Below are 24,958 nucleotides of genomic sequence, written 5' to 3' on the forward strand. Positions count from 1 at the left end.
GTCACGTTTTCTCCTGTAAAGCATACTTCTTAGCATGCTAAGGCGTGTGACGAGACAACTTACGACCAGTGTGTCTCATTTAACTGCTTAAATCCGGTTCAACGCAACAGAGGGCGCCACCGCCTCTGCAAGCGCACCATTGCTCCTCCCACCGGCAAGAGAGAGGCTTTCAATCTTTGAATGCGCTTATACATTGCATGCTTCTCCCCTCCTCACGTTAATAAAGAGGGCCCGGGATTTTCTTTTTCCTTTTTTTTGTTCACCCTGCATGAAGCTTCTATATACTCCCTGACAAATAACTGTTTTTGAAGCTTCACAAATTTGATTAATCTTCTACAGTAATATTGTTGCTTTTTTGCAGCCAGAGGCAACTTTGCAGCCTGTTCATGAGCCATGCCAAGGACAAGTGCAACGTGCCTGCCCGGTACATGACGGAACGCTTGCTGAAGCACGGCTCGCCTAGACAGTGACACCAGATTTCCTCTTTAGTATATATTAGTATGAAATTCTTTCGCCAATTTCCACACACACAACGAACCCAACACATGCACGTGTGCTATTCAGCAGTAGCCGGCTAGCGTAGCCCAAGCCAAAGACGTGCCATGAGTGACCATGTGTTGCCCCCTGGTGGTGTTGCTGCGAGGCTGCCTCCATGGCCGCCTGTTGCATAGAGTGCCTATTGCACAATCTTTTATGTAAACAAATATGGCGGCACGCTGCAAGCACAATGGTGCAGAAGGTTACGCACTTTGTGTCCAGAAAAAATGCATTTGAGCACTTTTCGGACACTGTTAGCCTCAAATGGGTAAATAAAATGCCGACCGGACTTGCAGCGAATTTCGTTAATGCGGGATCGCTTTCCAAAAACATTTCATTGGCGTGAGAAATGGATACATGGGCTTTTATAGACGTTCGCTGGGGAACCGAAAATATTTCATTGCCGCAGGAATTTCGTACTCGCAGGATTTTGTTACTGCGGGGTGTGACTGTACTACCCTTTAACCATTCACAAGTTCAAGGCATCCAGGCTTCCTGTGCAACGGCTGACAACGTGAGTATCTGTGCAATAACTCAAAAACAGTTTTTCTAAATATCATGCAAACAACAAATTCTCGGGGATACCCACATGAGACTGAGAGTAGCCGTCATGCGTGCGGTGACCGTGGGTAGCAGAGGCACCATGGTCGTCCTCACTTGGAGGTGTCGGGGACCCTTGAGCCTGCCACAGAGAGAAAGAAAGTCAAGACCATTACATCGTCATGCGGAATGTCACATTTGTTTTATTTTAGCACACCATTCAACAGATTATGCATGCTTCAATGTGTGTGACTTGTTCACTAAAAGCAGGTTACGCTATAACATGTTTCCTTCCATCTATGGAAACTGCAATAGAGCAAAGAAGGAAAAGGGGAAATTCGCTCCTAATTATTGTTGGCGAGAAAGGTGCACATGATGGGAATAAATGCACGATTAATAGTGGTCGTGAAATTAACTTTACGAGAACAAGATGAGTGCACATGATCTTTCACATTAAGCCGAAATAGCAGTCCAAAAATGTGAATCTATAGCCATCAGAATTCACACAACAAAGGTGCCAGCCCGAATTCATGACGTCATAGCCCGAATGCAGACAGTCCGTTTGCACAAAGCCATTACACGCGCGAATCAGAGTAGCAAACAGAAGAGGACAGCACGGCTCACCTTCAACTCCACTGCCCTACGTAATGCTAGAAGCGCAATGGTATCAAGGTGACCACAATGACAGACAGAACGAAAAAATGCCATTATTGTACTCTGCCAAATCAGTAGTTAATCCTTGTATGAATACTATCAGCGCTACATGGACGTTTTGAAAGCCTTCTCAAGGCCTTCACGTGCATTGTCTGTACAGGATGGTACGACGATAACTGGAACACTTTGAACTTTTTTCCTGACCGAACCGCCCCTCTGTTCACACTCAAACTTCACATGAGGTCACATTTTGTGGTATATTTTGTTTCACACGGGGAACAATGACGGTACTTACCTGTTTATTCTGAAAATAAATAAAAACGATTTTTGCCCATGGGAAAACGGTGGCCGATTCGGACGTGCGAACCAGTGCAAGCTGATCTTGGAACAACGGTGCCACCTGGGGTATGCAGAGCGAAACAGACAATGGGTATTCACGCTCCTTCCAAGGAAGGAAGGAGCGAAATGGGGCAGCAGACGATCAGAAGATCAGAGTTACGTCAAAGAGCTCTGCAGAAAATGCGATGGCAGGTGAGGAAACAAATTATTGGCAACGATGAACTGTGGGAATATTTTATTGCGATTGGTATCGGCTGTTATGCTAGCATTTGTGATCATTGTAAACTAGGGACGAAAGAGATTTTCTGATCGTCTGCAACCTCATTTGGCTCCTTCCTACTGTGAATCCCCATTGTCCGTTTTGGTCTTCGTACCGCAGGTGGTGCCGTCGTTCCAAGATCGCCTTGCACTGGCTCCCACATCTAAACCGTGTGGTCTCTCTACCTCACAATATGCATAACCCTAGCATTGCACAAGGCAGGCATTCATGCACACTGCGAGGAACCACCGTGGGTTCGAGCTAGTTGAGCCCACTCACGATACTGAAACGCCGTTGCGCCAACTTAACACCGCCTCTGTTGGGCAGGTGGAGAAGGGGGCGACAAAGGAATATGCCCCGGGTACGGAGGGAAGACGTTTATTTTATACTAACGTTCTAGTCACATATTTTACAGTCCCAATTACATAATTTACAGTACAGGTACGTACTTCCCGTTAGGTGAAAGGGGCGATGGGGCGCCACGCGCAAGTGCGCGCGTTTCGTCGGCGCAGAGCCAGTGGGCTCTTCTGTCAGGGCAAATTCCGGGGTGCGCGCACGTTGTGCGCGCGCGCATCGCCGTGCTGGCCAGATCGGCTCGCAGCAGCGAGGGAGACGGGGCCCATTCGCTCACAGGTGCGTACCGCACGGCGTGATCGTCAAGTGTTAGGTACGGGCTTACTATATGCAAGCGTAGGGGCAACAGGAGCAGCCTTAGGCACGGGCCGCAGCCGGAAGGGCTGGTAGGCTTTCGCCGGCGCAACAGAGTTGCAGCCGGCTGGTAAAGAAAGCGTCACATACCTTCGGCCAACGCCTTCGGCGTCCTGGAAGCGTCCCTCCGAACGGACCCCCGCGCAGGGCGCGCGTTCGCGTCCCGGCGAGAGTCGGGTTCGGGCATCGTTCGAATGGACCAATGAGGTGAGGTTAGCTCCGCTACCAGGGCGGAGCGCGCGCTGCGTGACAGTGTTTTATAGCCGGAAACGTCGCTGCAGCCTTCACCTCAGGCAGGAGTTTAAGACGGCTCGGCTGTGCACAGTGGCGCCGAGACGAGCCGGCATTTCGGGGAGAGCGGGGAAAAGCGGCGCGCAACGCCACAATCCCAGTGATCGCGCAATGGCTTGGGCGTCAGGATCCCCACAACCGGCCACCATTTTCCCATAGGTGAAAATCATTTTCATTTATTTTCAAAATAAACAGGTAAGCACCGTCGTCGTTCCCGGTGTCAAACAAAATAGACCACGAAATGCGACCTTCGTGTGAAGTTTGAGCGCAAAACGAGCGGCGGTTCGCTCAGGAAAAAATTTTAAAGTGTTCCAATTATTGTCGCACCACCCTACATATTAGGTGCACATGACAGCAAGTGTAGTGTTTGTGTAAAGTTTCTGTGTAACACAGCTTACAAGATAGCTGAAACAGAGGTGAGCATAATTTTTCTACGATGTATGCAGATGAGCACACATATCCGTGACAATGCTTATTGTAATACACAGTCTGCTGCTTGAACTTCAAGTGATCCAGTACATCACAAAATAAACCATTCGAGTGAATTCACACAGTTTCTTAGAACTGGACTTTGGACTGCGGAGAGCATACACGTGACACCTATGTTCCTAGAGCTTGTGTTCCTCACCCAGATTGCTGAAGTCTGCAAGCAAACAGACTAATGTGGTCAGCTGCGAGCTGTCATGCTTTTTGCAGAGGGCATTCCTTGGCATATTAGGTGGACAGCTTGCTTAAGACAGCCTGGTCCTGGTTCAATAAGACAGCCTGGTTCAATTGTCAAATTCAAATCCAAGCCATTTGCTTCACCTGCATCACCACCCAAAAAATCTACTATGCCACGGGAAGCTGCTGTGATGGAGGCACCGCAATAAAACGCCATTGATTAAAAACACCAATTGTTTGAGTAGAAACATTTAGTTGCTATGTACTCTAAGACTTATCGACCCTTTAACATTGACAGGGGTGAGGCAGCTGAATCAGATTTGGGAGCAGTTTTTGAAAAAGCGAAATCTCGATTTTGGAGCAGAAGAACTTTGATTTGGAGCAGACATTTATTACGTCACCTTAGGAGCCTAAAAATAAAATTTTTGGCAACTCGGGGGGGAGTGCACTTTGTAATGGGTTTTGAACGTACATAACATAGAGACCGCCTTTCAATGAGGTTTTTTCTACTAGAGTATCACAAGGCACGAACTGCACTACCTTTTTACAAGCCATTTATAAATTCTTAGGCTCTATGCATAGATAGCATGGAGTGCCGTTGAAAACATCGAATCGAAAAACTAAGCAATCGTAAGGCATTTTCATTATCATGTGAACACTGAAATTATTTTTGTAATCCCAGACTCGGCTTTACACACAATTGTAGAGGCATGGCAAAAGTTGCGCAAAGCGAGGTGACAATCTTCGCACCCCACCAGCCCTCCCATTTTAATCCCCAAGGTGCGCATTCACTACGCTCGCAATTTGAATAACGTTGGTATGTTTAGCCACCTCCCTCTTGGCATTAAATTTCACTTCAGATAGATAAACCATTATTACTAGCGTGCAATAATAGCCCGTCCCGCTATCGGCCACTGCTTGAACATTTTGCGGCGATGTAGCCTGCGCCGCCACTTCTGTAGTGTCGATCGTCCCATTTCCGCCACTCGCAAGCTCGCTGTCAAAGGCAGCAATAACTCAGCGTTTTATTATAACACCGCAATGAGTCCGAAATTTCACTTCAAGCACGCACCGCGCCCCTCACTCGAGGCCGAAACACGGCGAATTCACGTTGTTTTTGATGAACAACGTGAATTCGAGTCACGTAACTTCAGTCAACGGATCAAATGACTAAATGAAAACCCAGCCACCCCCATAACCAAAAACCACAGTAGAAATCGGCGAAGAGCACTCTGCCTGAACCACGAGCCAATGCTTCGCCCGACGGCCATGTTTTCCAATATTCACCACACCAAGATGGTGGCGCCCAGTAATGTCGTTCTGGAGATATACGGCGCTCCAAAAATTGCCGTCTTTTCATCAATTTTCACCAGTAGTTTGTCGCCTGAGTAAACATACGTATTTGTTCTACAGGACTTTGCCATTGTTTTTCATGGGAAAACTTAAAAAAACTCACAGAATATAACGTGCAACCCAACATGGTGACCTTCGAAAAAACTATCTTGGGGACAATTTTATGCGGGTGTTTTATTGTATGATCAATCAATCAAACCTTTGCAAACAGCATCACCTTGAGGGTGATGGAAAATTATGCCATCAGTAAGCATTTTCCCCCACTGAAACTGGCGGCAGGGTTAAAATCCTTGGCTCTCAGACTGTTTTGGAGCAGTTTGGCGCAATTTTTGCAATTTTCAAGCTTTTGGAGCAGCCTGGCGCAGGAAAACAGATTTGTATCAAAAGTGCGCAATATGCGCAGCTGTCTCACCCCTGCATTGATAAGATGTGGGCATGTCCTGGACTGCATTGCACGTAAGCAGTAATGTAAGCCGGTTTAATTCACCCACTGTTACTGCATAGTCGAGAGAAAAATGGATGTTCCTTTGATAAACAAATTGAAAACATCCACAAGACCACTGTCTTAAAATTTTTTCATCAGTGCATTTACCTCAGAATGACCTCAGTCAACACAACTGACCACGCTACCTCAGCAGGACGATTGATACTGCAAGGCAGTATAAATGTCACAGCCTATCTGCTAGCAGAATAAACTTTTCAGCTTTGCTGAACCATCAATTAATCAGGAATCGATGTGCATCTTTTTTTTTCTGCCTACTTTTTCCTCCAAACGTTGACTCAAGCTGTGGCAATATGATGAGTCTACGACAGTGGAGACCACTGGCATTTCTTTTTTAAGCGTAGGCGATTGCACTAATCATCCCTTTTGCTGTAATTTTCTGATTCATGTACGGCAATGTCCTGATTCCGCCTGGAATCACATTATCGTAAAGTGCCATACATCACCTTCATCATCATCGTCATCATCATCATCATCATCAGCCTACTCAGGTCCACTGCAGGATGAAGGCCTCTCCCATTGACTTCCAACCGCTCCTGTCTTGCGCTACTCGAGCCCACAGTTTACCTTACTTAACAGCTAGACAGCAAGCTGAGGTCAGCTTAACAGACCATGGAAAGAATAATGTTAGGAATAACACTCAGGAACAGGAAGCGAACTACCTGTATCAGAGAACAAACTAGAGTAGAAGATATCATAGCACAAACAAAGAAAAAGAAATGGACTTGGGCTGGCCATGTAGTGAGACGAACCGACAACCGGTGGAAAATTAGGGTAACAGGGTGGATGCCAGGAGATGGGTCTAGAAGAAGAGGAAGGCCATCAACTCGGTGGAGGGATGAAATACAGTGACAAAGCCACAAATACCTCTCTGTAATCAGAGCCTGAGCAAGTCCTTGCTAGATAACAGCACAGAGAGAAAAGTATGTCCAGCACAACATAATTTTTATCGTTTCACTTCACTAGACCATGCTGTCATTAACAGATATGACCAAAGCGGTACAACCAGACAATGGAGGCTCAAAGTGGAAAAGAAAAGGTAATCATGAGGGGTGTAATGGGTAATTTTTGCTACACTTCAAACTCCCCACTCATGGCATATTGCATCAGGTGAAAGGCAAGTAGATCAATGGGTCATTCAGGAGTGAAACTGCTGAAAAAAGTGGTGGTGCAATGGCGGCACGTGCAGGAGGAAAAGCACAAAAAGAACCAAACTCTTGCTGGCACTGTTTCAGGCAGGGGGCGCGCGAGCACTGGGGAGGCGGGAAATTTGAACTGCATTGGGCGGTAGCAGTGAGCGGATAACGGCGCTGCAGCTCATTATGGCGAATCAATGCTCTGCACATCCAACAGCTTTCCCGTTGAGTGGAACGGCTTTAACTTTTTTATGAGCTCCCTCTTTCGAGATGTGCAATTTCCCATAATCTGGCACAATTTCTCAAGCATTATCACCCCGATAATGTCACTGTTGAGTACTGCAACAGATAAAACGACTGAACGGAAACTCCGCCTCCCGCGTAATCTAAATTAGGGAAAAGATCGATGACATGTGCTAAGCGCCTCAACTACTCAGCAGCCGCTTCACCCAGCGATTGGGAAGGCTGTTTCAGCAAAACAGGCCAGAGAACAAAGCCTGCTCTAGAAGCTATTCTTCCCCTTCTCCTCTTTTTTAGGTGCGGAGTACCTTAGGACAGCACAATGTCCGTCCGCGTTTGTGCACATAGCCTTTACAATCACAAAAAAATCACACAGGCACCGGCAGGATTCGAGCCTGTGTCTGGTAGACCAGACAGAGTTAGTGTCAGTTGTCTTACCCATTGGGCTACGACCTTGAGTTAGTACCCGAGAGTCAAACGGCTTACTCCCTCGCCTGTAACGGTGCGGAGTACCTTAGGACCTTCCAATATCCATCCGCGTCCATTCGTGCGCACACCACCGTCAAGCGAAAATCAAGCGAAATTTGATTTGAGCCGTGAGTTGCAGTTTCATTTAGGGAATAATCAAGGTGCAACTCACGGCTCAAATCGAATCAAGGTCGGGGCGCAAAATGGATGTCACTCGGGGCACAACTTGGATCCCATTTCGAGTCCCCGTACTCCGCACCCTCACCATCATCCACGGAGTGGAGATGCTGCCATTTTATTTTTCTGTCATTCACGCGTTTGTGACAGACAATAAAAAGGCTACTGGAATGTGGAAGACGACGGCTCGGCCAATCTACCCATACCAAGATGGCAGGGCTGGTGGTGTCGTTGGTTGATTGATTATGGAGTTTAGCGCACTGACACTACACAGGCGATGAAGAGCGCTGTAGGTAGTGGAGGGCTTTGGATTAATTTTGACCACCTGGGGATCTCTAACGTATGCAAAATCTCGGACACACGGACGTTCATGCTTTTCGCCTCCGCTCTGAAAGTTGCCGTTTTTTCATCAACTTGCCAAATATTTGGTCACCTCAGCTGACATAAGTATTTTCCTATGGCACTTTGCAATGGTTTTGATTGAGGAAACACTGGAAATGTAAAAAATATAAAACGTGCAATCCCAATATGTGACTTTCAAAAAAAAAATGTTTTTGCTATGATACCCACATTTTTTATTGTTTGCTCTATCATTCAAACCGCTAAAAACAGCACCACCTTGGGGCTGCTTGAAAAATCATGTTGTCAAGTGGGCATTTCTACCCATTGAAACTGAAGTGAGCATCAAAATTCTTGCTTTTCAGGCTGTTTTGGGGCAGCTTGGTGCACGGCAACGAATTTGTATCAGAACTGTGCAATATGCGCAGCTGTCTCACCCCAGCCATTCGATGTCCCGAAGCACAACAGAACCTGACTATACTCGGTTACAACTCAAGAACGGCACCACCTCATGTAGTGTATCACTCCGCCAAAGCGCCGGACCCGTGACGTCAGTGCGCGCGCGTTTTGAAAGGGGTTCGCTATGAATGCGTGATATCGTCTGCCTTGTCTCACGCAGTTTGTTTGTCGTCACTAGAGTCGTTTATAAGCATATTAAGTCTAAAAAATCACGGGAACGGCTCATGCCATGTTCAAAATATTCCCAGTAACGCCCTACTTGCGCCACGCGGAGAAACATTCGGCTACGGTGATAAGGGACAGCGGCAACTTCCGGTGCCGTTCTTAAGTTGTCACCAAGTACAGCAAATTTTCAAGGGAACTTGAAAAATAAAGACACACGCATGGAAAACACGTACAAGAAGAAAATTTGTACCCATTGAAGCTACAATAAAACTGTGGATAAAAGACCAGCAGGAAGAAGAAGCAGCAGAAAATGCATTTATCGAGTGGGTTGCGCTACGTGAATGTATCTGTGAAGTAGGAAGTTTTTCTGTGCCATGCAGATCTACAACTCACGTTCTCCCGCTTTGCTTGGTCCGTCTGCCGCTGGCGTGCCACCTTTCCCTCGGACGGAAGCAGTTCCGAGAGGTACACCTCCTCTTCATTCCCATAACCAATGTAGCGAATGACGCACGTGTCGTGATCCACCGACTTCACCTTGGCTTCATAGCAGAGCCCGTCGACCGAGTAGACACAGCGGCAGAAATCGCCTACCTTCCACTCCTGGAATGCCAAGAACAGTGAGCATTAAGAAAAAGTAAAACAATTAGTCCGTATTTGTGCGTGCATTTGGCAGGTTTGCGATTAATTAGGATGACTGGGTTGAGGCTAGACACAAAGGTAGGCAGGTGAAATGCTGCAAATGTGAGCTGTGTTGAATGGTACTAAAGGTTTGCTAGCACTATAAACAGAACACGAGGCAAGGACAACCCCAAGGAGCTATTTTAGGCATTAGTCCATTTCAATTGTGTCGTACCTTATAAAGCTTAACACTTTCGTGACTGCGCCTATTCCCACTGATACTATGTTATCGATGAATACAAATTCAAATTTTGGCGCCCTGCGCTCCTTGACAGCTAACGCCATCCAAAGGGTAAAAGAGGTAGTATTTCATCAGTTTTGCCTTCAAGTTTCTTTTCTCCACCGCAGGGGGGATATTTAAAGCTCCGTCACTGTCGGGTGCACGTGGTTTAGGTTGCGGCGTTGATGCCGCTTGCCGACGCTCTACAGGAACGGCGAATTTTGACAGATTCCGATGAATCTGAGCTGTAATCTCGGGATGATGGTAACAGCACAGACACGTCAGATAACTTTGATTCGTCTGACTTCAGTACAGACGGCGAAAGCGTTTCAAACCGTTTAGGAATGTCAGCAGGTGCCGGTAACTTTCGCTTTCTCCTCGGCCAGTTCTATGGCCTCCCCCCGCACATTGATGTAAAAATATCCGGCCTGTTCTAAAGGTCGCAGTCCTTATCTGCAGGGTGTCCGCTTTGTTCAGGCGGGATCACTTGGCACTGGCGGTACAGTGGGGACAGCCTTTGTTTCACCGCGTTGAGAAACTGCTGCACGCGGTGGCATGATAGGCACTAGTGCTTGTATTTTTGTACGACACCTTTTGTACTTAGAGTATTATTCTATACGGGCCTTGTATTCAAAGTGCATACTTCATTTTGTCTGCCCTGTGCAAAACAGCATTGATCTTCTCATTATTTCGTTTTCTTTTTGTTACTTTTTTGTTTTGATGAAATTCGTCGTTTGAAATTAACACTGTCGTTTGAAATTAACACTGTTGAAAAGCCCTATCCTTCCTGCATTATTTCATAACTTACACTTTAGCAACAATCATTTTCTGTTGCAGGAAAAAATATCTATTCGACTACCCAAAAACAACCAATTTTTCCCCGGTCACAATAGTGTTAAGTGGGTGCCTGCAAGAAAAGGTTATTCTATTTTCCCCGTGAGCTACGCGAGTTTTAACAAAGAAACTAAAGGGACACTATCAGCACAGTGCTGGGTGTCATTAGAGAGTTTTAGTTTGGAGTTTTTACACTCCGCTCAGCAGCTAAGCGGAGCGGGAGTGTGACTGCGCATGTGCTCTCCTTGGCGGCTAAGCGGGCTAGCGGAGTGAGAAGCACGGGTCACTAAAACACAGCCTGAGCGGACCGTCGCGGCCCTCTCCGCTAGCGTGGCAGGGCGATGCGGGCGCCCTCTCGCGCCCTTGGACGACTTTGCTTATTCTAAGATGGCTGCCACGCCTGCGACGAGCGCCGCGGCTTCAGGCTGTTGTTTGACGCGCAAACCACGAAAAGGGTTCTGCATCGACGAGGGCTTTTTCTCGCTGCGAGAAGTGGCGACTGCCCACCCATTTGAAAACTACAAAGAACTATTCTAGTTCACTGTAACAAAACGCCACATTGGATGGTTGCCGCTGAGAGGGATTCAAATGTATCTGGAACGCAACTTTATTGGCTATTGCATGGCTATCATCAAGTTGAAAATTTATTTTCATCCATTGCAATTGACTAGTAACGCAATACAATTGCACGTGTCAATACTTAATAAACAAATAAGCTATACGTACTGGTTTTACTTTGTTAAAGTGGCGAAATGTTTTTCGGCTCTGTTTCATTATGCCAAACTTGGCCAGACGGCGCTGCTAGTCCGAAAGGTCCGTTCCGCTGCGCATTACGCGTAACTAAAACGAGAAAATCGCTCGTCGCTCCACTGCAGCTTAGCGTTGCTACCCGAAGCGGAGCGGACGTAAAAACGCCAAATTAAAACTCTCTATTGATGCAAGTTTACAGATCTCTGTACAGTGATTCACACGCACTTGTGGGAGAAAAAATGTTGAAAGCTTTAAAGTTTGGAATAACACTTTAGAGAGCAGAGCAATTTTAATGTGCCGCCAGATATTCGAAGCATCAAAATCACAACTGCCATGGCTAACTCTGTAGAAGCATACGAAACAGAACTTTGCTCACAATATGTGCTTGTAGCCCACAATAAAAGCTGTGTAGTCTAATATGGTATTTCTGTCTACACTAATGCTATATGCACAACATCTTGCATCCTGCCAGCGATGGCTATTCAGTAAAGCTTGATCTAACGAACAAAGTCGGATCCCCTCACAGGTGCCTACAGTCAAACCCGGCTATAACGAACCCGGATAGAGCGAATTATGCTATATATCGAACAAAAATATTTCAGTTACGGAAATACATGGGAAACATATTCCTTATAACGAAGTTCACATCCGATATATCGAACTCTGGGCGCCGAAATGCATGATCTCGGAGCGGCGATTGAGATGTGGATTGGCCGCGACCACGGAGCAAGAGCCGCGACTGAGACATTGCGCCTCGCACGGAGCGACGTGACGCCCAATACTTTCCGTAACTGTTTCTGACGCACGGGACTCGCGACGGAACCCGCCCTGTCAGCGAGTCCGGACCAAGACAGGAGCATCGGTGAACTGTGGGAAGAGCTCGCCAACGTTCCCGATGATGTCGCGAGTGAAATCCGTTCAACGCTTATAATGAAGCGCTTTCGGCAGTCGATGTGCTCCGCCAATGCTTCTTAGATTTTTGAGGACATGGACTCGAACTGGTGCGAACAATGTTTCGTGTAGAGAATGCTATACTAGTTGAAGCCGCCAAAACGAAAGTGAAAACAAAAATCGCCGCTTTTTTTTTACAACGTGGGTAGTTAAGGCGGAAAGTAGCTTTATTACTTGCAATAAATGGATTATTTTGGTATGGTAATGGCTACTGTACTGTCCGTTTCTGCATACGCGGATGGCGGAGTTGGTGAGGGGGGGGCTCCCGCGGATTGCGAACTCGTAACAATAAGCTCGTTATAGGCGGGTTCGGCTATATCGAACTAATCGCGGTGCATATTGCAGTTCGCTATAAACGGGTTTGACTGTATATGGCTCAATGCTTTTATGAACTCAAACTAACAAAATAGATTCAGCGTCATTCCTGACTTAACTAGATGTTTTGAGAAACAGACACATTTAAAAAGGAAGCAACTTCAGAATTATTGCACCACATCGGGGAAAAAAAAAAAAAAAAAAAAGACGAGGCATTTAGTTTTGTTTTTACGGAGTTCTACAAGGTGACGAGGATGACGACGGAGGCTCCCCTGCCTGCTGCAGGCCAGTTGCAGGACTCTAATGACTTGCCCAGGTGCTTATGGGGTTCAAGAAGGAACCAAGGACACATTGAACACGCTTCCATGCTGCGAAAAATGTGTCCGCCCAATGCTAAGTGCACGCAGACAAAAGTCACAGGGCTTTTCACCAGGAAATAAATTCATCCCCCCCCCCCCCCCCAAAAAAAAAACCTTACCATTTTATTATTATTCTGACCGCAGACTTTCAGCGCATTCCTTACTCTAGCCAGGCAGCGACTAGGCCGCCGCAATGACGCTGTCATGGTAACTGCTGGGATGCGTTTCCCCTTAGACACCGAATTTACAGAATCAACTGGTTGTTAAATGACAGTACTGATTTTATGAAGTTCTCAATTTAATGAAATAATTCACGTTTCCAGGTGGCTTCATTAGATCTAGTCTTCCCTGTGCGCCCAACCACACATACCCTTCAGCATCAGTTAGGAAGTGTCCGTTTGCCTTCATGGTGTCAACGTTACACGTCCAACTTTTGTACAGAGGCCCATTCAACTGGGCTTTCTTGTTCTTTTTTGCAAAGACTCGCTTTTTTAAAGGTAATCACTAACTTTGTTATATTTCTGCGCATTAATTTTCTTAGCTGGAGCAGGCTAGCAAGTTTTAGACGGATATCGGCACAGGGAACACAAAGCACTGCTCTGCGCTTCAGGCACTCTCTCTTCCAAGGCAATCACTCGATTTCCCTCACACACGGTATTTTGAGAAGCTGGGGTCGTATGTTCCAGCTCGCTGTCGACCCAGCGTGCATAAAAACAAAGTTCATATTGCGGAAATTAAGTCGTGCGTATAGCCATTCAGGTAGGATTTCACTTAAGTCGTGAGTTCGTCTAAGCATGGACAGCGGAATGCAGCACGATACACAAACCCGAGTTTTTTGCTGGTTATGGTGCCCGTCGCTCTTCTTGGTTCCCTTATTTTTCTGCTTTTTGTGCGAACCCGTTCCAGAAGCCGGTGGGTGTTTGATTGAGCTGATATCATTCTGCAAAGAAATGCACGCATTGTCATATACAGGCGCTCAAAAAGCTCTTTTCACCGGCTTTCCGAAGCAGTGTGGAGAACGCACCTCAGTTGTGGTAACCGCCCGATTGTATGCCTTTATGAGCGTCTCATCGTCGAGCAGATCGTCGCTTTTATCATCCTGCAATAAAAAGCAACATCAATCGTGACAACTTCGCTGCACGCGCAAAAAATCAGCCAAGCAAACTTTACGACACATTTCCCTCGAGCGGCATATCCCCCAAAGCGGCATGTGCGCTTTTGAAAAGGCTCACCTCGGAGACTTTGTACACAATGTCGTTATCTCCGGAAGCCATTTGTTTTAATAGGGATCAGAAGATCAAAATGCAAGCACTACTTCGAAGCCTGCACGGTGCACGGGAAAGCGACCGCAACGACAACGCAAGCTACCAAAAATCAATACAAACAACAAATGCTTGACTTGGCTTGTGGCTTGGCCGCTTGGCCGACGCGTGATGCAATGTCAATTGAGATGACTTGCCACATAAGAGTACAGCGGAGCTCCACTTCCTTCCATGGTTTCGTGGTTGTTGGGCTCGCACAGAAGTTCCTTATTATTTCAATTGTGCCTGAAAGTGTTACTCACTCAACGTATACAGCTCCAGAACCAACAGCGCTCGTACCGTAAAATCGTGCAGTAATCAGGCATGCACGAGAGTTTACAAAAGTTTTTGCTTCCCATGAAAAAAAAATGTGTATTTTTTAACAAACCGCGCAAAAAGTACAATACTAAATTAAATACTAAATCATGGTGTATCCCGGCATAAAACACTGGTGTTAAAATATAAAACCCGAAAACGAACACCTCGAAGTATAACGTACTCTTTAGTACTAAAGGTTGTTTCCCCGCAAAAAGACCCTGTGTGCAGGGGTGCACCCTTTACAGGCCACTTGCTTCGTTGTATTGGCGTCGCTTCCGTGACAGATATGACGTAAGTGAAATCTTCGTTTTGATTGATTCTAGTGTTTAACGCGCCGACGCAACCGAGGCGATGAGGCGCGCCGTAGTGGAGGGCTCCGGAATAATTCTGACCGCCTGGGGATCTTTAACGGGCGCCGAAATCTCGTACACACGGGCGTTTTTGCTTTTCGCCTCCATCAGGAAAGCGGCCGCCGCAGCCGGGAATTGAACCCGCGACCTCGTGCTCAGCAGCGCAACGCCTTAGCCACTGAGCCACCGCGGCGGGTCGGCTCAGTGACTAAGGCGCTGCGCTGCTGAGCCCAAGGACGTGGGTTCGTACCCGGTCCCAGTGGCCGCTTTTCAGAGGGAGGCGGAAACTGACAACTTTTGTGGGTTGAGATTTCGGCGCACGTTAAAGATCCCCAAATATAAGCTAATCCGGAGACCTCCACTACCGCGCGCCTCATAGCACAGCTAGGGAAGATCGATGCGTAAACCCCATAATTTATATGGCTTGTAGAAGGGACTTAGTCGATCAAGCTGCGAGAGCATGCAGTTCCTCTCAATCTACTTACTATCCGTGTGTTCCTGTTCTATTTGCATAATGTTTCGTCGATCGGTATTTCAACGTGTTACCATGTTCAAGAGTTGGGCGAATGACACACAAAATAAACACAGTGACCCACACACAAAAAGGACTGATGCGCCGCTTTCGATTTGGAAATTCCGGAAGAAGTTAGTGCCCCATTAAGAAAGATAGTTTGGTTGGGCGGGGTGTCCAGCAGAAAAAGATTTTTTTAGACATTTGAATAAAGCGATTCCCCGTAAAGGCGCCTCTTCGTCTCCTCCAAAGACCTGCCTTAAAGGAGTACTGACACAAACTTTTTGTGTTACTTATTTTAGTGCCTACCAGCCCAGTAATCATTAGATGGTCGACCGCAGCATAAATAATTATTCAAAGCCTCGTTTACTCGTGTCCGTTTCGGTTTCAACGACACGGACACCGAGGTGGTCGCCACGACGGAACGGCACTCTTGACGTCACTGTTCTTCTCACACCACGGCCGGTCTAGATGTCGGGACGCGCGCGCGCCTCGGAGGCGCTCGCGTTCAGACCGGCTGTGGTCGTACGGTCGCACTAAAGTCCCTTCATCTGCTTTTAGTAAGCGCCGATCAAGGGACTTTAGGTCGCGCGCACCTTGGCAGCATGACGTTAGTCCCAAAACAGTGACGCGATACCCAAGGCGGGGCAGCGTGCGAACAGCAGCCATCGCTTTGGCTACGTCGCGGGAGCCCTGACGTCGGCAGTTCGGGGCGAGGCCCATGGCGCAGCCTTTTGATGTTTTGCTGATTTGATGGCTGAATATAGCAAAGAGAGCAGAAATTTGTGTGGGAACTCGGCGCAGAATAATTTAAGACCAAGTGGAGGATCATGTCTTTTTTTTTTGTTTTCCCGTAGAAACGCACTTCCAAAAATATTGGTGTGTTTATTGATTGATTGATTGTGGGGTTTAACGCGCCGACGCAACGCAGGCGATGAGGCGCGCCGTAGTGGAGGGCTCCGGATTAATTTTGACCACCTGGGGATCTTTATCGTGCGCCGAAATCTCGTGCACACGGGCGTTTTCGCTTTTCGCCTCCATCAGAAAAGCGGCCGCCGCGGCCGGGAATCGAACCCGCGACCTCGTGCTCAGCAGCGCAACGCCTTAGCCACTGAGCCACCGCGGCGGGTTATTGGAGTGTTTAATACCACAAATCTACTCCTGTGCTATGAGGCACACCGTAGATAGCAGGCTGTCAAAACAATTTAAACCACCTGGGGATTTCTGACGTGCGTGGAAATCTGGACGGAGTCTTTGTTTTTCCCGCACATATACATTTTTCCCGCACACGTTGACATTTCGTTCTGAGCTTTCTCGTGCATGCAAAGATTAAAATTGATTTACAATATTATGCTGAGTGGTTACTCTTAGAACTTCCTGGGAGGTACTTCCATATACAAATGAAGAGAAGTATTTCAGCTTTGAAATTTCGTGTCAGTACTTCTTTAAGCACCTCCCGTGGTGCTGCAGACGGACGGACGAAACTAACGAAACCATGAGGGTAAAGCTGCTTTTAAGTTAAATCCCTACTAATATGGATATTTGATGACGCCGGTGGCCGATCAATTCACGGCTGTGCATACGTGCATCTTTGAGCTAGTTGCTAAAGGGGCCCTAAATAGGCTTCCGAAGGTCGCCATTTCAACCGCACAATCGCTAGAGTACACCTTCATGACAACGCAAACCAAATATAACACCTCTGCGTAAAGCAGGGCCCCACAAACATGCAAGAAATATATTCCTTTCTTCCCTTGTTTACCTACCGATCCTCGTCGCCACTCTGCCGCCATCTGGCGTGAAGTTTGGGCTCTGACGCAGCCTCTATGACACACGAAGCATTGAACGTTAACCGTACGGCGGCGTCGCGCTGCTGAGCACGAGGTCGCGGGTTCGATTCCCGGCATCGGCGGCCACTTTTCTGACGGAGGCGAAAAGCAAAAACGCCCGCGTGTACGAGATTTCGGCGCACGTTAAAGATCCCCAGGTGGTCAAAATTAATCCGGAGCCCTCCACTGCGGCGCGCCTCATCACCTGCGTTGCGTCATTGCGTCGGCGCGTTAAACCCTACAGTCAATCAATCAATTGAACAGTACGGCGCCGCTATTATTGGACCCCTTTAAATGCCGTAGCCAATCAGTGTTCCCGGCTCTGGGGGAAACGCGGGTGTACGTTTCGGCGGTAACGGCGAGCGACACTCCGGTACCGACGGCACGGCGTATCTTAGTGGGGACGAATGTCGATCGTCGAGATTCGTCACACGAGCTTAGCTGAGTTTGCAGATAAGACGATAAGACATTGTGCCCTGCTGCACAATGCTTTAGCCACTGAACCAAATCGGCGAGTGGGTAGTTTCAAGTGAGTGGAAACGTCCTTTTTTATCGCAGAGTGTGATCAATGTCCGACTCCAGCCGAAAGTTTGTCTGTACCAGCGTACATGTAGTACACGCATGTATGTTCAAATCATATTAAAGTGCCGTTTTCTCCTCAGTGTGTGGCAGTTTACACGCGAAAAAAAAAGTGGCTGGAGTCGGTTCCCAAGAGAAAATGGTAGCTGGTCTCAGCTGGGAATGTAACCATAAACCAGCTGGGGCCAGCTACATTTTCTCCTGGCTTATGTATTAAAAAATAATCATCAAATGACAACAATGGTTGAACGCGAAGCTTTCTCGTGAGGGATTCCTTAGGTGTTGTCTGAGTTTGGACTTCGACTCACAGACGGTTCGGACTTCGATTCTTTGAGCTTTGACTCGCACGCATTTTGGACATGTTATCGCAGAGGCTTTTACTTTGACCCTTCGCCATTTGATTTCGCACAAAGAAATATTCGCGTCCAACTATCGTCCTCGTCAGAGGGAGGGTGCATGGTTTTTCTAATTCTGCGCGTCCATGCAACCCTATATGAATACAAACTGCTTCGACCGTGTCGAAATGGCGCAATTGGAGGGAAACCCGCTCCATAACGGTAGGAACCCAGGTTAGGTCCCGACGACGGGCAGGCAGGGTCTTTCAGGGCGCAGCCCTTTGGCGGCCGTCTCTGGGCTGAGCCGCGTCGCCGTCGTAACCGAGTGAACGATGGCAAGACCGAATAGTGAAAGAAAGCAAAGGAGGAAAGTGTCGCGATTTGTGAGGGGAGGGCGGTTCGCCGTGGTGGCGGTGCGAGCGCTCACCGAAAGTGTGCGGTGGGGGAGAGGGTGCGAAATACGCTGTGCCCGCACGAGACTCTCCTCCGCGCGACGCTGGCGAAAACGTGGGGGCGTGCGCGTGACGATGGTGTGCGTTCCCTGCCTAAGACGCGGGTCGCGGTACCTTCCTGAGACGCACTTCGCGCCGCCGACGCAGAGGCTCATCATCGCTGCCGTCGAGAGAACCCACGAGCGAGTGCTGCCTCAGCGCACTGCTGTTATGTCCAAACATCGCATTAGGGAGTGTCGTAATCGCCAGCCAAATGTTTTCTTCACCTCACCCACGACCATCATCATCGTCAGAGAAAGTTGGCTTTCCGGCACTGAATTTTGCGGCGTGCACGGACGCCATCAGGGAGACATAGAAAACTTCGCTTTAAAACAGCTCGTTACTGATCGGTTACTGAGAACGATCTTTTACTCGTTACCGAGAACGATCTTTAATGAAGTCAGCTATGATTCCCCCTTCAGAAGGTAGGACTTCACCCTGGGAGGTCACCTTCCTATCTCAAGCGGTGGCTCCTCACCACCACTCTCTTCTTGCCTTCCTCCGCAAGACAGGAGCGAACTTGGAAAAGAACAGGAGCGTGGGTTAGACTCTCAGAGCTTCCGAATTGGCACAAAAAATTTCCTTCTTTAGATGTCTGCTTATAGGTGTGCATGAGCCGTGATACCAGACACATGGCGTCAGGGCCACGCAGGGAAAATTACGCCCCATAAAAATTCAGTGTGGGAGTGAGGAAGCATTATATTTTATTTTAAAGCGAAGCTTTAGTGTTCTAACTGACGGCGTCTGTAACGCTAAAACGCCGAAGTGAAAGAAAAAAATTGGCCGCGCATCTGCTCCTTTCGTTGCAAATGTCGTCAAAACACGATAGTCTTTGTACACATTTGCCAAGGAAATGCACTCCTTTGCTTTCCCGCTCACCTCTCATGCTGTTCCTGTACCGTCGCGCTCATTCCAAGGTAAACACACTTAAGGTTTGCGCAAGGCGATTTGAATTTACCACGTTCCACTGCTACAGGTCGGGTTCCTCGATGCCAGCGCTGCAGTACGGCGGAGACGCGCGTGAATGGAGGCGGCCGTCTACAAGGTTTATAGAACCGCGTTGCCGTGCTCCACGTGCGTTTCAAGCAGAACGTGGAACCTGGCTAGTGGAACCTTTCGTTGCTGTTGCCGCGTGATTTTTCATATGCCGCCAGGAGGCGGCGGTTTTCTGCAGTAGATGTAGAATATCATTTGCTATCGAAAAACCAAGCATCCATGAATTTTTTAATAAAGGAACACTGTAAATATCCCTTGTGTACTAATTTCCTGTCTTATATTTGCGTAATGTCTTGTTCTTGTTCAACAAGTTGACAAGTATGAACATATAAACCGGGCTTAGACGTTTACATGTAGTGGTGAGTATATAAGACTATTGCGCAATATCAATTTTACTTTGGCCGGGTGGCTGAATCGAGTCACAGACGGACAGACGGTCGGACACACAGACAGACAGACAGACATACAGACAGACCAAAATTTCTGGGTTTAAGTAGCCCAAGAAAGACTATCGTCTTTAAAAGCGTTTCTGGTGGCCGGAATCAAGCCTGGGTCCCTCGCGTTATGAAGCCAGCGTCTATACGATTGCTCCTTTTCGACATTTTTTTTTATTGCCGGTTTGGGCATTATAACACAATTGCAACAAAATGAGCTGTAAGTGCTGAGCATGGGGAAAAAGCGCACATGCAAAGCCGCAATGCTCTTAGCTGGCGGTTATGTTCTGTGAACTTTTAATTCAGCAAGTTCATTTATAACAGCGATTACTTCGTCATCGTACTCCAGTTTCAAAAATACTTCGCGGAGTTTACACATGTGTTCTACGAAACAATTTCCCAGATACTTTGAATTGATATTTGAATGTCTAACATCGATTCTGCTCTTTGATACGCTGTGTAAACTCAAAAGAATAGAATGGAATGGATGACTTTATTAGGAGGAGGCCAATAGGCCCTGTTGTGGTACATGGGAAAAAAATTCCCTCGCACTTCCCCGAGGTGGAGAGTGTGTAAGTGCGAATGCACGGTTGCATTCGCACTTATGGGAACGCGATTCTCGCCCGGAGCCACGTGCAGGCTGTGAGACTGGTCGACCAACTTGAGCGCGGCGTCGGCCGCGTCCAAGTCGCTCCTCCGCTCGCTGCCGTCGTCGCTCACCAGGAACACGCGCGGTCGCTTCGCTCCTTCTCCTCCTTCGTCCGATCTGCCCAGTTCGACTCGCCTCAGCCCGCAGTCGCCCTCCTCGTTGAAGAACATGGTCTCGGACACGGCGTTGAGGGCGATCGCCAGCTGCAGCGGGTCGTCCAAGTCGAAGTCGGCCGGGACGGTTTCGATGTCCCCGTCGTCGACGGCCGCAGCCACCGCCTCTTCTCCTTCTTCCTCGACTCGGTCGTCGTCCCCTTGGTCGAAGGTCTCGAGCTTACCCCAGTGGACGCGCACGCCTACGACGATTCAGGCGGACGATTCAGGCTCGCTTAAGAAGTGCATTCGCACTTAAAAGGAAGCGTTTTACATAGTTATCTCAGCTTTGAAATTTCGTGTCAGTACTCCTTTAAGCGGGTGCATTAGCCCTTCTCACGCCCGATTCCTGGTCAATCCCTCACGTGGGTATGTGCCATGAGGAGGCGCCCAACACCCGCAGTCACTGAGCGGAGAGAGGAGGAGGAGAGTAGCGCGCGCCCATCTCCCCCCGTTGCTAGGGAAGACGAGGAGGAAGACGAGGAGCGCGCGCACCCGCAGCTGTTGCTATGCGGACTACGGCGGCGGACGATTCAGGCTCGCTTAAGAAGTACATTCGCACTTAAAAGGGTAGGGGAAGATGCTTCATATGAGCCATTTCACTGCCGTGTGAACGTTCCGTTTGGATACCTGGATGATTATCGTATTACAGTGTCCTCGCCACTACTTCAACTATGGCAGAATCGTATGGCAGAACATCCGGTTTGACATCAGCGAAGCGAATTCCACGTTCCGTAAGTGGAAGGTCTCTTTTCACGGTGCGTTGCAAGACACCCCCCCCCAAAAAAAAAAAAAAAATAATAAAAATAAAAAAATACGGCGTCCCAACAGTCGATGAATACGTGTTCGACATTTTCAGGTTTTTTACTTAATGAACATTCGGAACTCCACGGTAGAAACAAACCTTTCTCTAACATCCACGTTTTTACTGGAGAGCTCCTGGCACTGGCATTCTCTTAACTCTTCGTAGAACATCATGTCCCGAGCCAACCTTATACAAGAAGTGGTACATCGGCTCAGGGAACAGACAATCGATGAGATAATTAATTTTTTACGATTTACAGTTGAAAAAAATTCTCTAGGAAAACGCGTCATTCAAATACAAGAAAAAACAACTTCTGTCAAAAAGAGGTTAACAGAATACCGTGTAGCGTCCGCGGGCGTCACTACAAGGTTGGGCAGAGCACTTCCAACCGTATGCTGCAAAACGGTCTGAATGAACGGGTCAACTTGATCCCTCAAAAACAAGAAACGGGAAGCAATGTCTCACAAAAAGATGGGGGAGTGACAGGCCACCCCCTTGAACTATCCTAAACAAGTTGCTCCTACTTATCCTCTCATAAGTTGACTGCCATACAAAGACCGCAAAAAATGCGGAGAAACTTCTGCACATCTATACGAGAACAAGAGAGAGCGTGCGTGATATACCAAAGTTTTGAGACAAGGATAACATTGCAAACTGTTGCGCGGGCAAAGATAGACAGGCTGCGACCCACTTTGCCGTATGCGTACGCATTGTCTGAGCTCTTTCAGCCCAATACTTTGAGCTATCTCGGTAATTCCCTAACGGTACCCCGAGATAAGTTGCCGGCTCTGTTGACCAAGAAGTGCTGTTAAAGATATGCGGGGTTTCCAGCCACTCGCCGTGCCACAGCCCGACACACTTTTTAGGTTAACTGCGCTACCCGTCATATCGCAGAATTCTTGCGTAATGCTCACTGCATAACTAACACTCTCTTTGTTATTACAAAAAATGACAGCATCATCGGCGTAAGCCATTCCTTTCACCTCGCAAGAATCAAGGCCGAAACCTTGCACGAGACGACTTTGGATGATTTAGGTACGCGAAGGTTCACGGTAAAGCTCGAACAGGAGGGACGACAGGGCGCAGCTTTGACGCCCTGACGCACGCACATCCACAGGAGAGGTCTGGTTCCCGTTAATAATGAATTTAGTCGTACACTGGTGGTAGGCCATTTTAATTCCGTTTAGAATTGTTTTCCCCATTCCTACGTGCTCCAGTATCTTGAAAAGGACTTCATGACAGACCTTGTCGAACGCCTTCTCAAAGTCTACTTGCAACATGGCAACCTTACTGAAATGTATATCACATGTTTCCAAGATACTGCGCTCCATGTGGATGTTAGCAAAGATGCTCCTTCCCCTAATACCGCATGCTTGATGCAAGCCCACAATAGTCTTTATGACAGCCTGTAACCTCTTTCATGAATATCTTGTAGTCAGTGTTAGTTTGGGTAATTGGCCTGTAACCCGCAACTCTAGCGAGCAGTTCTGTGTCGTTGCTCTTAGGCATGAGGATCGTGGGCGCTTTCGAGAAAGTTGCCGGAAGGTGCCCTTCGTGGAAAGATACTCTGAAAACATTGAGCAAGACGGGTGCCAAGACTGTGTTAAACTTTTTATAAAAGGCCGAACCTAGCCCATCGGGTCTCGGTTAGGCTTCTGTTAGGCTTATATGGCGCTTTCCAATTCTTCTGTTATGTCCTCATCGAGACGAGGTAACAAGTTTAGGAAGGACCGTTCGAATCCATACCGCTACGGTTTGTAGGCAAACTGGTTCTGGTAGTGCTGTGCAAAAGTCTTTTCAATATCAGGCTGCTCTTGTATTTAAAAATCATCAAAAATAACTTTCTTTCTTTTTAGCATGTCTCTTTCCATCTGCCATTGACCGCTTTGTGGGCACCTCCCCGGCTAACAGTCTTTCCGCACGGGCTCTTATTGCAGCGCCTTTTCCACTTCTATGTTTTCCAGTTTCGATTTGGCATTACGTATATCATCTGAAAACAATCCTGGCATCTTTTCCTCCTCCGCGTGAGCAACAGTAACAAATTTAGAAGTTCCTTTACCTCCTCCCTTTCTTTAAGTTTGATTTCTGTTGAACGCTCGGTGGCTATCATTTTCACATCTTGTTTAAAACGCTCCCAACGCTCGATAAATTTGTCGTCCTCTGCCTTATCTAAATCGCCATCTATCGTTTCTACCAAATCTAGAAACTTGTTGTCATTCAGAAGTTTATCGTTAAGCTTCCATAGTTCCCAGTTAAATTTAACACGGCATTGTTATTTTTTCCCTACCGACACGGATACCACGCACGGATCAGATTAGGAAACATGTTCTATTATTAATTGCTACAAACCGGACAAAGTTGCGACGACACATATCTTCAATCAAGGCAGGCATGGCTTTTCTTTTGATAGTGGGTAAATTTCGTAGTACTCGAGGTGTCAACTAGAGACGCAACATCTTCCAAACACAAACCGCTCAAAGAACAATTCAAAATGACTGCACTGGGGTCAAAAGGGGCGTTGGGGTTAAGAGCGACCAAAACTGGCGATCAAGCGACCACTCCAAGATTCACAGCTTAATCGGTGGAATACCGCACTTGTGCCAATGCCTAGCTTAGAAAGATCACCTGCTTTTAAGTTAGAGCGTCCCAGTGCAAAATCGCTGAAGCCCGATCCACCAAGAATCAGTTACTCACGAAATAAATCGTTTTCAGTAGATTCGTGTTCAACAGCACAGCCCCAATACTCGGGCACACTGAACGAAATGGAGTATGGTTTTCCGTATTCACGGCACGCGGGACAGAAATTCGCCTTCCCCCTGTCCCTTTCCCGCTGCTTTTATAGCAGTAAACTTTACAGACGGACGGATGAAAGGAAGGGCCATAGAGGCGCACTGCTCCAGACTTGATTGATCCTCTGATTAAATATATTAATTATTAATTTGAACACGAAATCACATAACCGTGTGACGTATGTGTTCGTTTGTTCTGAGGAGTGGGAACGTTATTTTTCTCTTCAGAAAACGTTCTACCAGTTGAGAAGGCAGACGGAGGCCAACCTGCTGTAGGGCTCACCACTATATATATATGAAAGGAATGCCGTCGTCTTAGCCTAACGAGTCTTTTTGGCGCTGTTGTCAAAGGGTCGAAGTGTGCGCGTGCACGAATGTAGACTACAGGAGATAGGAGAGAGAGAAATAATTATGTTGATTCCTCTGTCCTAGGAATCGGTAAAACACGCAAGTGAAATGTGCAGCGAAATCTGCAGCTGAGCACG

General features: G+C 47.5%; 1 protein-coding gene across 1 annotated transcript in view; it reads right to left on the reverse strand.

The window, feature by feature from the left end:
* Positions 1 to 14,333, reverse strand: part of LOC144169368 (survival motor neuron protein-like) — a 39,623-nt gene extending 25,290 nt beyond the window's left edge. The window contains exons 1-5 of the mRNA XM_077698484.1: positions 14,170 to 14,333; positions 13,962 to 14,036; positions 13,764 to 13,877; positions 9,224 to 9,430; positions 1,127 to 1,219 (exon numbers count right to left, since the gene is read on the reverse strand). Coding sequence (XP_077554610.1) covers positions 1,127 to 1,219; positions 9,224 to 9,430; positions 13,764 to 13,877; positions 13,962 to 14,036; positions 14,170 to 14,211 — 531 coding nt within the window. The 5' untranslated portion in view covers positions 14,212 to 14,333. The remainder of the gene's footprint in view (positions 1 to 1,126; positions 1,220 to 9,223; positions 9,431 to 13,763; positions 13,878 to 13,961; positions 14,037 to 14,169) is intronic.
* Between the last annotated feature and the right edge of the window lie 10,625 nt (positions 14,334 to 24,958).

This window comes from Haemaphysalis longicornis, unplaced genomic scaffold, assembly GCF_048455015.1.
Source record: "Haemaphysalis longicornis isolate Haplotype H1 unplaced genomic scaffold, Haemaphysalis longicornis Haplotype H1 scaffold_2, whole genome shotgun sequence".
NCBI lineage: Eukaryota > Metazoa > Arthropoda > Arachnida > Ixodida > Ixodidae > Haemaphysalis > Haemaphysalis longicornis.